The 14,772-nt window shown below is 42.4% G+C and overlaps 1 protein-coding gene across 8 annotated transcripts in view; it reads left to right on the top strand.

Annotated features, from left to right (window-relative positions):
* Positions 1-14,405, top strand: part of KIAA0586 (KIAA0586 ortholog) — an 84,657-nt gene extending 70,252 nt beyond the window's left edge. For 4 of the 8 annotated variants that reach the window (XR_003990975.2, XM_030483071.2, XM_030483070.2 and 1 more), the window contains one exon: positions 2,806-3,058. Coding sequence is in view for 7 of the 8 variants with exons in the window: in XM_030483071.2 (XP_030338931.1) it covers positions 2,806-2,945 (140 nt within the window). In the remaining variant the exon portion in view is untranslated. The other 4 variants (XM_030483074.2, XM_030483069.2, XM_030483073.2 and 1 more) reach the window with 3 other exon arrangements.
* Positions 14,406-14,772: the final 367 nt, after the last annotated feature.

The following is a 14,772-nucleotide window of genomic DNA, read 5'->3' as shown; positions in this document are numbered from 1 at the left end:
TAACCTATATGCTTGTATTTGTGTATTTATTCACATACTCATCCTTATATGTATACATGAATGTGTTTTGTGCACTGTGCATGCACAAGGTTAGATTAAGCAAAAGGTAATAAAGGTCATGTGAGAGTAACTTAGTAGTTGTATCATTGGGCCAATGCAGAGTTTCAGGACTAGCAGCTTTATATCTTGGAAAGTTATAGTTATGGAGCAGAATCTCCCATGTAGCTAAAATAGGATATCCATAGGATTTTTACAATTAAAATGCTGAAAATCCAGGTTCTGTATTTTCTATGTGCATCTAACAAAGTCAAAGATTTCAGATTTCTGTCTTTAAAAAAGGGAAATGCTTAATTTGGGTATTTTTAAGCTTATCTTTAAGGATGTTTAAGTAACTCAGGACTTTGTAACTTTTCTCTTGAGCAAGTAAATGGAATTACTCTTTTAAATGTTCCGTCCTTTTAGCATTTTATATCTATTATAAAATTGAATTACAGTATGTCTGTAAAATATATTAGAATATGTGTTAGGAAGGATCAAATACTTGGGAAGTTACTACAGAACCTTGGGATAAGGGAATATAAGCCCCCCCTCCATTTTTTCTTTTTTCTTTTACTTTTTTTTTAGCAAACCTGAAAACAGCTGTTGAAACAATGACATCATGGAATGTGACATGACTATGGAAATTATTAACTAAGTCAATCTTTGAAAGCATCAAAGTACATGTAGTGTTGGAGAGTTGCTTAGTGTCTAGGATGATTTACAAAGTTTCCTTGGGCATTACACATTCACGTCTTTACTGTGTGTCAGCTTCACGTCTAACCAAATAAAGGCTTTGCTTTTCTTCAGTTCTCCTTCTGAATAACCTATTTTTATCACGCGAACATGGCTATAGAGTAAGCTCATGGAAGTACTTCTGGAAAACAAAACACAGATGTTGCTTGCACATCTTAGTGTCGTTAGCATAAACGTGCTTTTAAATCATGTTCAGAAGATGTGGGATTTCTCATGTTGTCTTACTGCTTGTGCTTCCTCAGGCCCATGCCAACCCAAATGCTGGCAGCTGTGCTTTGCAGAGGGATTTGGGTTGAGGGTGACAAAAGCTGTCCAACTAGTGAGGATGGTCTAGTGAAACTATGGACAATGCTTCTTGCATAGTGTGCAAGTGGCTGTGGCAAGCAGGTGATGTGTTGATTCCCTGGAGACACAAAAAATGTGCTTGTACTCTTGCTACCTCTCCCTGCCTTCCTGAACAGCAAGAGGCTTGGCTGGCACAGGTTGCTCCATGTACTGACTTTACTGTCTTTGGCTTCATTCATGTTTGACTTCCTTGGCTGTTGGCTGCTGTTCTAGCATGAAAAACACCAGATGAAATTTTATTTTAGCAATGGGTTTTTGTTGTTTTACTTAGACATTTGAAGTGTGCTTTGCTACAAGTCAGATGAAAGCAGATTACTACCACAGTGACATAGTAGATAATTAACTGGGGTAAAAGAAAACTTAACTTCGTGATTTTATTGGGGAAAAGAGTGTTTTCATTACCTAGTCTATCACAGAGGAAGAGAGAGTTGTTTTAGCTTATTGGAATAAGAACAAACTCAAAGAGAGCCTTTGCTGTCGTACACAGGCTCATATGTGTTTGTTTTGCTTGTAGGTGCTGTGCTGAAATGTCCCAAGGACAAATGAAATCTCAGAATACTTTTTCTGTAGATTTGTGACTGTTGTACCATTCATTCAATACCATTTCTCCTGTCCTCCTTCATTCTACATCTGTAGCCTGATTCATGACTTGCTCTCTCTGTTCCACGACTTGATTCCATGAATTGATTCATCTTGTCTCCTTCCTCTGGCTAAATATACTAACTTTTGCCCATGACCCTTATCCCTTTCCCTATCTGGTGTCTGGCTACAGGCTTTTTTGTACCACTCCAGTGGCTCCCAGATAGGAGGACTTGATGTGACCCGTCCCTTGCAGGAGCTGCTGGTGCAGTGGTGGCTGAGCTGTGCAGGGGCTGGTCTCTCTCCCAGGATGTCCCACATTTTGCAGGGTCAGATTGCAGGAATGGGAAGTGGCAATGTGCCATCTTAGACTTGCTGGAAGATGGACGTGGCTTCTAAAGTCCTACAAGCCACATCTCCAGGGGGAGGGCTGTGTACATTTTCTTTGGAGTCTGTCAGAGGGCGACAGAAGGAAGATAAACCGCAAAGAGTAGCAAGAAGGACTCTTAATGAGTCAGGGAAATGTGTTGGAGTTAGGGAAGAGCTAAAACAACTTCCCATTTGTGTTTTGGGCAGCTGAAGTGTTGATTGGGTGTTTGTCTCTATAGGACTTGTAGCCAGTGGCTTCAGTTTGTATTGCTTTGCTTTCTATGATTGTATATAGGTATGTGGTCTTGAACAACCTGAATATTTTCTAAGGGTTTGTTGCAAACAGACATGCACATATAAATGAAATTTAGAAACACAGTATCTACAGATCTCACTTCATTTCTGTGGAAAACACCACTATACATATTTGAAATTATTCTGGGCCACCGAAGATTATGTATTTATGTGTGTGTTTTTATGTATGGTGTATCTGTATGTAAGTACAACCCAGTCTATATGTGCACAGAAATCCATCCTTTTGTTACCTGATAAAGAGAACTCTGATGGCTAGAACAGCACTCTAAAACTGTGGAGAGTAAAGGTGTCTGTGACTTTGTATTTCCATGGAGTGATGCAATATGGAGGTGACTTCAGTAGAGCTTAGTCATTTGTCATAGACAGCAAATAATGTGTTTTGTTCTACTTTTTTTTATTTTTTAGGAGAGAATGCTGCCCCACATCTATATTCACATGTTTCTGTGGCAGACGTGTCGGTGAAGCTGCCTTCCATGAGCACAGATAATGAAACACAAAGTAGTATACATGGTGATTCAGAGTCTTCAGGGACAGATACGTTTTAAAGCTTACGGCTTTTTATGACAATCGCTGTCTGAAGATTTTGTCATTGGTACATTTGTCTGTCGAGTGTCATAGTCTGGGTGTTTCATTAAAATACCAGATTTCCAGTACTGTTTATTTTCTACTGTTTTTCTTAAAATTTTGTTATGGTAATAAATTTAGGCAGTGATTCTATTTGTGAATATAGCAAATATTTTTAAGCAAATAAAATTCAATTATTTCAGAATCAGTGTGACTTTATGTCGATAAAGGCCATTTAAATATTTATTGTATGCACTGATGAATGTGGAAGTGATTGGTATTAAAATCTGTGGCAAATTTCTGTCTCACTGTTGGGGAAAAAAATGCTTGGCTCAATACAATGTCAGTACTGTCAAAATGTTGAGCCAGAGGGAAATATATTTGAAACCGAAGTTTGCAAGAAAATTGTGTTTCTAGGTACCTTCAGAGCTTGTTCATCCTTAGAAGCCTGCTATGACAAAATGGTAAGTCAAAATTGTATGTAAAAGAGACCAATAGAGTTTAGACAATAGAGTTTGTGTTGTTATTATAAGAAATTTCTTCTTTTAGAATTACAGGAATTTTTTGGCATTTTGATGTTTGTTTCCCTAAAGACTTTTTCACATCTTGAAGCATGTCTGTATCAGAGATTGTCTGGGTAAGGTTATTTGTTGACATTTTTGAATGTAAATATCTCCTTCTCATGAGACAGAGCTAGTTGCTGCAGTCTCAGCCCTTCAGAAGCCTGATAATCTCTAGTCAGAAATACCATAGTAATGATTAACAGCAAGAGTGCATGATCATATTGCCATCCTCCAGGGACTGTTCCATTTTTTTTATTGCCTCAATCAGGACAATGTGGTCAATCCAGCAATGGGGAGGAAGGTGGGATCATGTGCCCCAGGCAGCATCCAGGCAAAATAAAAAAGAGGAGTTCAGCCATGTTCCAGTAGGAAAACTAGGAAAGAAGCTCTTCTCTAAGCAAGGCAAACAAAGCTTTTGCTCTGTTCCTCGTCCTGTCTCAGGTTTTCATGGGGTATCTATGGAAAAGAGGAGATATTGTGGCACTTTCAAAGGCATGGGGCATGAAGGCATCTCTCAAAAGCTAGGAAAAAGTACTCCTTTTGGGTTGACTTGTACCTTGTTGTGACACGGGCATATAACTTTATCTGCACAGCTTAATGAGAGGCACTTTGTTGTTGCAGATAGTCATAACTCGGAACAGTTCCCATTATTTTGTATTTTATGGAGCCTGCACTGATTTAATCTCTCCGTAACAGAGAAAGATTAGAAATTCTTTTTGGTTTCATTTTGATCTCATTGGCCACAAGGTTCAGTTGATTTGCTGAAAAATCTGCAAGGGTAAATGGAAAAAGAGAGAGCTTCAATCGTTTAAAGTTCGAAGTCAGGAATATCAAGAGGATTCAAATTTAAAGGGTGTCTATAGCAACTTGCAGAGTTGTGCTCTTGTCTGTTTTGACAGAGATGTAAACAGCAGATTTGCGTGGGACACAAAAGTGTGGCAGGCTTCATACAAAACGCAACATCACTTTTTTAAAAGGTACAAATGAGACAGCATTACTGGGAGCTGGTTTTCAGCATATGATACCATGAACATTGTCTCTGGCAGTAAAGCTGTTTCTAGATGTTCTTACACTGTGGCAAGCCACCTGGAGCAGAGGAGAGCATCTGCGAGTTTGTGCTGAGTGCTGCTGTCTGTGGAACTGCGCTATAAATCAGACTACATGATTGATACTTTAAAAACAGCAGCTTTTTGGGGGGAGGTGGATGTGTTCTTTCACCCTGCAACAGGTTGCTACAGCAGGGCATCAAGTGGTTGCACTAGAACAACTGAGAGGATAATGAAATATAATGGGGAGGGCAAGAGCTTCTTAAACCAGATTTCCTGCAAGAGAAAACGTTAATGAAACTATGTTCCAAGTGCTCTGTCAATCTGCTTGTTTTTTTAGGATGCCAATATGTAATTTAGGTCCCCTTTGTTGCAGTGTAAATAGCAAATGAGCTGTAGTGTTCTTGCACCCAGAGCTGTAGGCCTGGATCCAGACTGCATTTTGCTAAACAAAGTACAGTAATCAAGAACGTGCAAAGAGCTGACAAAGTAAGGATGAGGCAGGATACAGCAAACATACACAGGCAAGCAGAATACACAGGAAAAAACGAGACCCCTGGCCAGTGAGAGAGGTAGTTGTCTCATTGTACCAGGAAAATCAGTGTGTCAGGTTTGTCTGCAGTGCTGAGCATCTCACATTTTGCTCTAATTCTCTTCTTTTTCTTTTCTTGGGAACAAATGGATTCAAGTCAAAGGTGTTGTCATTGTCACTGGGTGAATCCTGTAGAAATTAGTTGTGGTTTCAGGAACACATGTCAGAAAATTCACAGAGAAGACCATTTTCAATCAGCTTTGAAAATTCTCTGTAGAGCTATGTTCTCTCCCAACCTCGACGTGACTGACTGATCTTTTTGGAAGCTTCTAGTTTTCTGGCACTGTGCTTCAAAGATTGGCTGCTGGTGGGGATTACACTGTGGCAGTGGGATCTGCCAATTGTTCATTACCACTGCTACCTCCGCTGTTCCCATTCAAAGAGAATTTTGGAGAGGTGAGGAAAGTGCAAACTCTGCTCTTCCTTCCTCGCAGCTTCCCCAAAACAAAGTAACCTGCCACATAAACATAAGGAGAACTCTGTAAATCTGGCATCCCGTGCATAGATAATATTACAAGTATTTATATTCTAGGAAAAGCTAAAAGCTGGGGAGGGCAGGGGTAGGAGGAAAGGGAAGAGAGGAGAGAATGTTTTGGTTTTAATCAGTCTCCATTTTTTCCTTTGACATGGGAAAAAAGTATCTTCTAGAAATTTATTTCTTATTTTTGGATTTAGTCTTGTATTTCAGATTCCTGTAAAGTTTTCCGGAGTTTGAAATGGTAAGCACATGTTCTGTGAACACAGCCAAGCTGTGATAAGGAATTTGTCTGTCTGTGTCTCCAAGTTCCATTTTGTTTCTACAGCTTTTATGATTGAAAATGCACATTTCTCGTGGGCACTCACAGAACTGAAACAGCGTGATTTGCAAGCTTGCTAAATGGATTTCTTCCAAGCAAGTCATTGGGGTATGTCATCAAAGCTTAACAGCATCAAATAGTATTCCATCCAGGAAAAGTATTAAAGTATTAAAAACCCACCTCTCTTTTATATATATAGTGGTGATTGAATTTCAAGACTGTAGGGTGGAAACCAAAACCCTGGCACTTTTTTTGGTTTGACTGAACCCCTGGTGAAGCTTGCTCATGTTTTATGTTAGGAGAGCACTAGAATGAGGGTATTTGTTCATGGATTGGGCTTGCAGTATAGGAATGTGCAAAACTGAAATGTCAGAACTATTTATATTTGCAGAGCATCTTTTTCTGACTTTGATAAGTAAAATGTGGCAATTTGGAAGCGAGGTGCTCAAAATCTAGGTAGGTTTGAGGTGTTTTTTCCTCCTTCTCTCCCCATCCCTGAAGAAAAAAGATGCTGTACAGTGTGGGTGGTAACAATAGACATCTACAGGGATCTGCAGGGACAACATGCAATTCCTGGCACCGGCTGAGCTCCCTATTCCCAGGCCAGCACAGGCTCCTGGGACAGGACTCCAGCCATAAGCTGGTAGGTAGGCAATTAGTCTGATGCCAGTATCACCCTTCCCCTGTTCCACTGAGTTATCTCGGTTTTCAGTATAGGAAATGGAAAATTTCATGTGCATGCTTAATCTTATCTGAATTGTGGGAAATTGGCTAAAGTGAGGTTTTTGTTATTCCTGTTCACCTTCATAGCTCAGAGATGGACGTTGTCAAAATTAGCTGCTAAAAACATGTGCTAACTTTCCAAGGTGTTTTACAAAGCACAGGATAACATTTCTGTCCTGACTGGGTAAAGATGTCTGTGCCAACTTCCTCCCTTCGAATTAAGTTCTCAGATGTTTAAAATTACACATGTGCAAAAGTTTGCTGGATCCCAGTCTGAAATGTAGCTATTTAAGAGCTGGAACCCTGCAGCTGTTTGACAGCTCACTGTTAACACTCAACACAAGAGTTTAAGACAGAAATGCAAAAGGATTGCATCTTATGGAATTGATATGGTGTGAGAAGTTCATCCTTTCTATAGGTGTCCAGCACTGTTTTGTGTGTGGTACTGAAAGCTATTGTTTAAGCATTGATATTTGTACTGGTTGGCAGGCGTGTTCCTATGGAGCTCTGTTTGGTTTTTTTTTTCTCCTCTTCTGCTGCTGCATTCTTGATTTAGATACATGTCTCTCATAAGTTGTCTCTAAAATATTCTTTATTATTATTATGTGTGGATGCCTCCTGCAACCTTCCAGGACTTAATGTGATAATGTTTCTTTGATCCTGCAAATGTGGCCAGACCATGTATCCAAATCTTGATGCTGTGGCATTCTTGAGCCAGGAAAGGGAACTGCAACAAGCTTTTTCCACAAATCTCAAAAAACCCCCAACATCATAATCTCACTACAGCGGAGCAGAGGCTATAATAATGCCCTGGGCCCTGCTCCTGAGATGGCAATAATACAAACCCACAATCCTGTGCCCATGTCTAGAGTTTTTGTTATGTTTTGGGTAGAAAGAGCAAGCTGCTTTTGCCTTTTGCTCTCATTCTCTGCCTCGAGAAGTGAGTAAAGAAAGTAGACTCTTACAGTTCAGTTATTTTATTTCGTTACACACTGCTATGTGTTTAGAAGCTAAGAGAAAAATCAGTTCAGAATTGGAATCAGAAGCCTGTGAGGTGCCTTGTTCATGGAGGAGGTCATTCTTCAATATTTCCAGTCCAAGAAAGAGCTGTTTTGGGAAGAGGTGCCTTTTCACCCCTTTGCCAAACTTACTTGGGGCAGAGAAGCATGGTCGTTCTGATCAGACTTCGTCCCAAAGGGCCACTGGTCTTCCAGGCTGACAAGTCCTGCACTGAATCTGATGAAGGAATATGTGAAGCTCCTGAAACAGCTTGAACTAAAAGCCAAGAGGTTCTTGCCCCTGTAGCTGCCATTGAAAGTCTAGGACGGCTCTCAGAAAAATAGCTGGGAAAAAGAGAGATGCAAAAATCAGCCCGCTGAAGAGTTGAGTGGGTGCTGAGCAAAGAACTTTACTAAAACTCAATTAACTAAAACCAACTGGAAAGTAGCAATCCTACTACTTTGCCAATGACCTGCCGATGAGCTGGAAGCCTGGACAGCTGCTGGGAGGGGAGGTCCAGGAGGAAGGCAGTGACCACGGCCAGCATCAGACAGGGCACTCCAGCAGTGGCTGGCCGCAGGCAGGCAAGCAGCAGCTCAGACCCTTCAGGCCCCCTCTTGGTTTTGTCTTTTCCTGGCAGGAGTTCCCAACCCTGCAAATCAAGGTTGCTAACATTTCATTTTGCCTTGGACTGGCTGCACGCAGAGCCTCCTGTGCAGGGACATGGTGGGGTCATTCCTTGCTCTACCATTGCAACGCACTGATTTCTTACTGTCATCTGAAAAATTCTCCCCTGGCTGGTGCCTGTTGCTTAATATATGTACAGTTATACTTACCCTGCTGCCTGTTATCTCCTGGACAGCCAACTGTTTGTTCGCCATCTAAAAATCTTGCCACTGAAATGATGACTTAGAGCTCATTTTTAATAGGTTCTGGGAGATGTTTCTTGCAGTGACTGGGGATTTTGCTAAGTGAGTGACATCCTGTCATTTTTCCTCCCCTTCTTTTTATTCTGAATGTCTTGGAAATTGTGCTCTTCCTGCATGATGTGCCCTTGAAGAAGGGCATTCAGCATCCTGCATCTGTCACACAAATACCATCTTCCCTTTCCATGCTGCGGAGTCGCAGCTCCTTCTCTGCTGCGTTTCCTTAATCAGCACCTATGGCAAAGCAGCAGGCACTGAGCCGCAGATCAAATGTGGTACTTGCTGTGAAACCCAGCATCTGCTTAAATAGCACTTGTGTCTGTTAATGCCGATTGTTTAATGCAGCTTTTTAGGTAGTACACTGCCAGGTGCTGTCGAGTAAGGGATTCCTCTGGCCCATAAGCTTTGCAGCTCACAACTGAGGAGGATTTCCTGTTCTGTGCTTGTGCTGAAATGCTGTTGCCTCTTTCGATGCCAGACTTTAAACACTGATTATGTTTCACTTTGTTTTGTTTCCCCAGGTCAATTAGCTAAAGCCATCTTTGCAATTAAAAGCAGTCACATTCTTGTCTCCTCTAATTTTGATAAGGATGTTTCTCAGGGCAGGGAATGACAGTGGTTTTGTTTAGGTTCTTACAGGCCTTTATAGCGACAATAGTGGCTGGTTTCTACAAGTCCTGCTAAAACCAGGAGGGTGCAGAGGGATGAGATGGGGTCCACTCTACAAAGAGGCATCCTTATGGAAAACAAAGAGCAGGAATGAGAGTCAGAGGGTGACAGATCCCTCTTTCGTCCTTGTAGCAACTGTTTTGCATGTGCTTGTTTTACTGTTTGACAGGTAAGGATTCTTTAGGGAGGAACTCTTTTATCTCTGCACTGGGCCAGTAAAATAACAGCAAAGGACTGTTCATCCCTGCCTACCTGGACTATTTTTGTTATCTTAATTGTTTCATTCTCATAACCCACACTCAGTCTTTTCAGAAAATTGGAGCCTTGAACTTCATCCCAAGATCTTGAGGAAATCTCAAATTGTCTCCCTGCAATTTCCCAGCCTCTCTCATCTATGAGAACAAACCCTATCTCTCCACACCTGATGTACTCTGAATTTCCACAGGGATTATCTAAACAAAGCCCACGTGATCCATTTCTCTCAACCCCTCTACAAATGGGAAAGCATAAATCATGGATCCCTACAAATAAACGCAACTGGCAAGATGTGTTTTTTCTCTGTCTGAAGTAACACCAGTTCTTTAATCTGCTGCCTCCTGGAAGCATGTCTGTTCAGAGAAAGTACAACCATTACAATGTATACACAATGTTCTTCTGCCACTTCTCCTTGCAGGCTATAATGGGAACCCTACACCAGAAACATCGAAAGAAATGGAGCCAAGTGAATACCTCTTTTAGGGTGCTCACTTCTCTTCTTCAACTTGGCTTTGAAACCAGAAAGCATTCCAGCCTGTAAAGAAAGGAACGACCAGCTCAGAAAGGGAAAATCCTGACCGTGAAATCCTGCTGCAGCTTAATTTTCAGACTTGTGACTTTCGTTCAAGCATTGTGTTATAGTTGGGTGGGTGTTGGGACATAATTAATTCTGAAAATATTCTTTGTAAACTGAAGAAAGGGTAAGTTCTTGCCGTAACAAAAACAACTCCGAGCTGAACACTCAAAAATGCTACAAAAACTGGAGATGTTTTTACATTTAAACCTCGTCTGGAGTTCATTTGAAATAATCATGTTTACATGGAGGTGAATTAGTGCACTGAGCTCTGCCAATGCCTCACTGTAGTTGAAAGTACACAGCCAAGAATTATAACCCTGGTAATTCAGCCCCTGAGCGCTGCACTCCCAGGTATGTGCAAGAACCCAGAGGCAGAAAAGCCAGTCTGGGGGAGGGGAGGTGGTGGGGAGCCAAAATGGCTTTAATCAGTGATGAACCTTGTAGGAGTATTCCAGGGGGAATAGGTGCTGGGTCCATGCTTTGCCTTTCATTACAAAACAACTATTTCTGTGTAAGTGAATGGTAAGCCTGCACAGAGGTCCTATTGCAGTCCCTCTGCTGAGGGTAGGATTCAGTTTGCTGGGCAATGGAGATGTTCACATCTCTGCTAGCCTTCTGCACCTCTTTATGGGTTTTGGAACAGGCTCTCTGGGATGCGAGTCATCTCTGCTCTTGGAGACGCCTCCTTTGGGGTAAGGCTAGTCTTTCCCTTCAGCATCCCTGGATGGCAGGGATCAGGGGGTGGTAGAGATGAACCCACCCCCAGGGTCATTTTCCAATAGTACCATTGGGCCGAGAGACCTCATCTTCTAACCTTTCTTTGAGGAGTGTTGACTGCTAAACGTGTATGGAGTTAGCAGCAACCTGGATGGGTCCTTTCAAATGTTTCACTATTCCCCTCCTGCCCTTCAGTTCAGCTACTCCTATTTTAAGGGCTATCTGCTTGAGAGTAAAATCTACTTATGAAAAGAGTTTCACATCTGATATGCATGTATGGTACCTGGGAATGTCTCTAGCACATCTGTGCTGTGTGGTCCTTCCAGGAGCCTGAGAAAGCATTTCTCTTGCTAAAATTTTGAGTGGCAGGATTAGTTCCCAGCTAAGATCTGTGAGCAATTGCAGAGAGCAAAGCTTTTCAGTTTTGCTTTGATGGTCAAAAATGCAGTTGCCTTGAGTGTTGGCTGATATGAGAAGGAACTTTATTTCAGGCAGCCTCAGCTGTTTTCAGTTAATTGAAGCTCATGGTTGTTGCAAGCCCTCTCCTGACCCTTAGCTCGTCTCCTATCTCCATCTGCAGCTATTGAGCTGTTACTGGAGATGCTGTTCCTGCCTGGGCTCTCGTCCTGCTCCTGGAGATGCTGTTCCTGCTCAGACTGGTCCTGGCAGACTGGACCTGTCCTTGCCAGGCTGCATGGCAGCAGGGACACGTGGCCTGGCAGATGCTCCATGCTGGAAACTTGGTTGTTGCCATCTTCCTTGTTACTGCGCCCTGTGCTGGCCAGGAAATGTCAGGCATGGGGCTGCCAGCTTGGGCTTTGCTCAACCACCTGTATCGCTGTGTGCACCCCAAAGAGAAAGGGAGATACAGGAAACAAGAGAGATGACAAGAAGCAGGGTTACAGATCATACCAAGGAAGGTGCAAAGCTGACAGGGACAAGTAGGGGTTGTGTGTTGGCAGCAGATGGGCTCTGTTCTGGGTACTCACCTATTTTGGTCTAGATCTGTATGACCATGAAATCAATTCTCCAAGTGGAACTAGGTGGGAGGATTCTCAGTGAGATCAAAGGGAGATAATTTTATTACAGCAGCCTGCAAGTTCCTTTTTTTTTTTTTTGGTGGGTATTATTGCTGCTTAATGTAGGGGATTAAATTCTTAGCTGATATAATTCTGCATGTAGCTCCATTGACTTCTATGGCACTACAGCCATTTACTGCATCTTGTGATTTACTGGGTCTGTGTTAAACACCCTGCACGGATGTTTCTCAAGCTGTTGTCTGTAGATGACTGGCGTCACAGCCATGGATATGTGGCCCTCAGCTGGGTCTTTGCAGTCTTCTCCAAAGCATCTTCCATTAAGGATTTAGTAATTAGACTGGCTTGTATTCCACAATAAATTTTGCATGTTGACAGCAAGCTGTGGTCCAAAAGCTACGGACGCCACTGCTTTAAACTCTCATCAGTAATTCATTGCTTTTAATTTGTGTAAATAAAGATTCTCATTACTTTTTTTTTTATTGTCACTTTATTGGGCTGGGGAAACTCTTTGCCAGCATCTTTGCCCAGAGGTTTGCTTCTCTAGGTAACTAATTTTGGGATCAGCAGCCGAACCAGGACATGCTGCCATTTTAATGAACTGTGGATTTAGAGCATTGTAGCATACCTGGAAAAAGAATAAATAGTAGGTTAGTTCTGATTTTTTAAAATTTGTTTCAGAAGTGAACAAGTAGCCAACCCTTAGGTTTCTTCCAATGGTGACAAGCTAATTGTTTCAAAATGAGGCCGTGTAATACGTGGAGCACTGCTATGTGGGATCAGTTGGAACATCTGTTCCTTAAGAACGCTGTGTAGGAACGTCACTTCTAAACAGAGATAAGCCGGTTCAAACAGGATATGAGGGAACCTTGCAAAGCTGAGAAAATTACTGTCATGACAGCTGTAAAACCAGAAACCTCTTGGAAACGCAGCCTGGGAACACTGCTCTTAAACAGAAGCAGAGAAAGACTGATCTGGGATTCTAGGTAGGGCACTGCATTGCAGGTAAGCACAGTCCTCTTGCAAAGCCGTTACTGGCATTAAAATGTTCCTTTCCAGTTCCTGCCTGCGAGAGCATTTCATAAGCCATGAGATGGTTTAGGCAGCCAGTTCTCACAAGAGGCAATTAGCTGGAAATTCAGATTGTGTTCAGCAAATGTGAGACAGTTGTCTCAGATTTGATTTTTCCTTCACTGGGGGTATCTGCTGATGGCCACCACCAGAAGCACAACACAAAATTAGATAGATGCAGGATAGCTGTTATACTTCCCCTGTAATTTTTACAGCTATTTCTGTATCTTGCTATGTATCTTTGCTAGGGAAAAGGTTGGTTTTTGTTGGTTTTTGGTTGGTTTGGTTGGGTTTTTTTCAAAAGGTGCTTGATGCAATGGGAATTTTTAGCTGTGATACTTAACTTTTCGATGGCAATGAAACGTCTGAAGAAAGGAGTGCTCAGAAATTGGATACTTTAAGGGGTACAAAGCTGAACTCTTACAGCAAGTGATAAATAGGAGTAAAGGTAATGCATATATTTCTGACATAGCCCAAGTACCTGATTGAATGCTGATTTTCTGTGACTTTGTCCCTGGGAGTATTTGAATTGTTTGGGCTGCTGCTGCTAGTAAAACTGATGCAGTATCCACACAAAATGGAAAACGTTAATGTGCAAAGGTTTTGAGCAATTTGAAAGAAGCTCTGAAAGGAGCAGGGGCAGAGACAAGCTTAGAAACATGAAAGTATTATGTATTACTTCACCCTAGCCTCAATTTCACAAGATATTTAAAACACATGCCTACATTTAGGTATATGAGTATTTGTACCGGCTTCAGTGAGACTCTTCTCTTGGGTAAATTTAGGCGTAGGCTCAAATGTCTCACTGAATTAGAAACGTAAAAAGACTCCGTGTACTTCCTCCTCACAGCCCAAATAGTGACAACTCTGAGTAAATCCCAGTGGAGTATGTAAAGGAGATGAGTGCAGAAAACACTGATAAATCCTCTACCAGTCCTTAAATCTTGCTGGTCTTTAATCTGATAACTCTTCCTCCCTCAGACAAACTGATGGGTATAGTATTTCAGCTCTCAGACCGCATGCTGGTATGCATAGATGTATTACGTGCTGTGTCTCAGGGCAGCAAGCGTACACAGAAATTAGGAATTTGGGTTGTTCAGTTAGAAATAGACAGCTTTTAAGCTGTCTTTCATTAACTCTGTTATTTAACAGAGGGCTTTCTCACTCAGCCAGGAAACGCTTCTTCAGAGGTACTGTTGCTGCAAAGTCAGTTTACACATGGATTCCTGGTGCTTGCAGTGGAGATGAGATAAAATAATTTCTCCTGCTGCTCCCTGTCCTCTGCTGCTGTCCCAGCTGAGGGGTTTGTTCCAGGTGGCGGTGGGTGGGAACGTTCTGTGCTGGGGGACAAGGAGGGAAGTGTGCTCAATTCCCTGTGCACCCATTGCAGGCGATGTCCGGAAGAGGAACATGCCAGAGCTTCACCACTGACTGCTCCATCTGAGCTGAGAAATGTCTGCAAAAGGACCTCCTGCTCCCACCTCCCTGCTGGCATTGTCTGGTCCTTCCCTGCATCTTCAGGCATCTGGAGGTAAGGGGGAATGACTGAAAATCCCTGGGTTTGTGCTTTGCCAGAGGATGGAGCAAGCCATTCTATTTCCTGCCCAATGCAGCCATGGCTCCCCTGTTGCTCCCCAGACTGCCCGGGTCTGTGCTGCTGCATATCACCCTGCACAGCAGGGCTGGCGGCCAGCCTGGCTCCAAGCCCCGGTGGGAATATTCTTCTCAATTTGAGAACAACTTTTTAAAATAGTGTTATAAGTTTCAGAGCTCCCGATCAAAGATACTGGAGATGCGACGGACCAGGTTGGTGGAGCAGCTCCCGGATGAGCTGCC

The sequence above is a fragment of the Strigops habroptila genome, chromosome 4, assembly GCF_004027225.2.
Source record: "Strigops habroptila isolate Jane chromosome 4, bStrHab1.2.pri, whole genome shotgun sequence".
NCBI classification, from domain to species: Eukaryota; Metazoa; Chordata; class Aves; order Psittaciformes; family Psittacidae; genus Strigops; species Strigops habroptila.
Note: the sequence above shows the minus strand (reverse complement) of the source record. Positions and strands in the feature narration are given on the sequence as shown.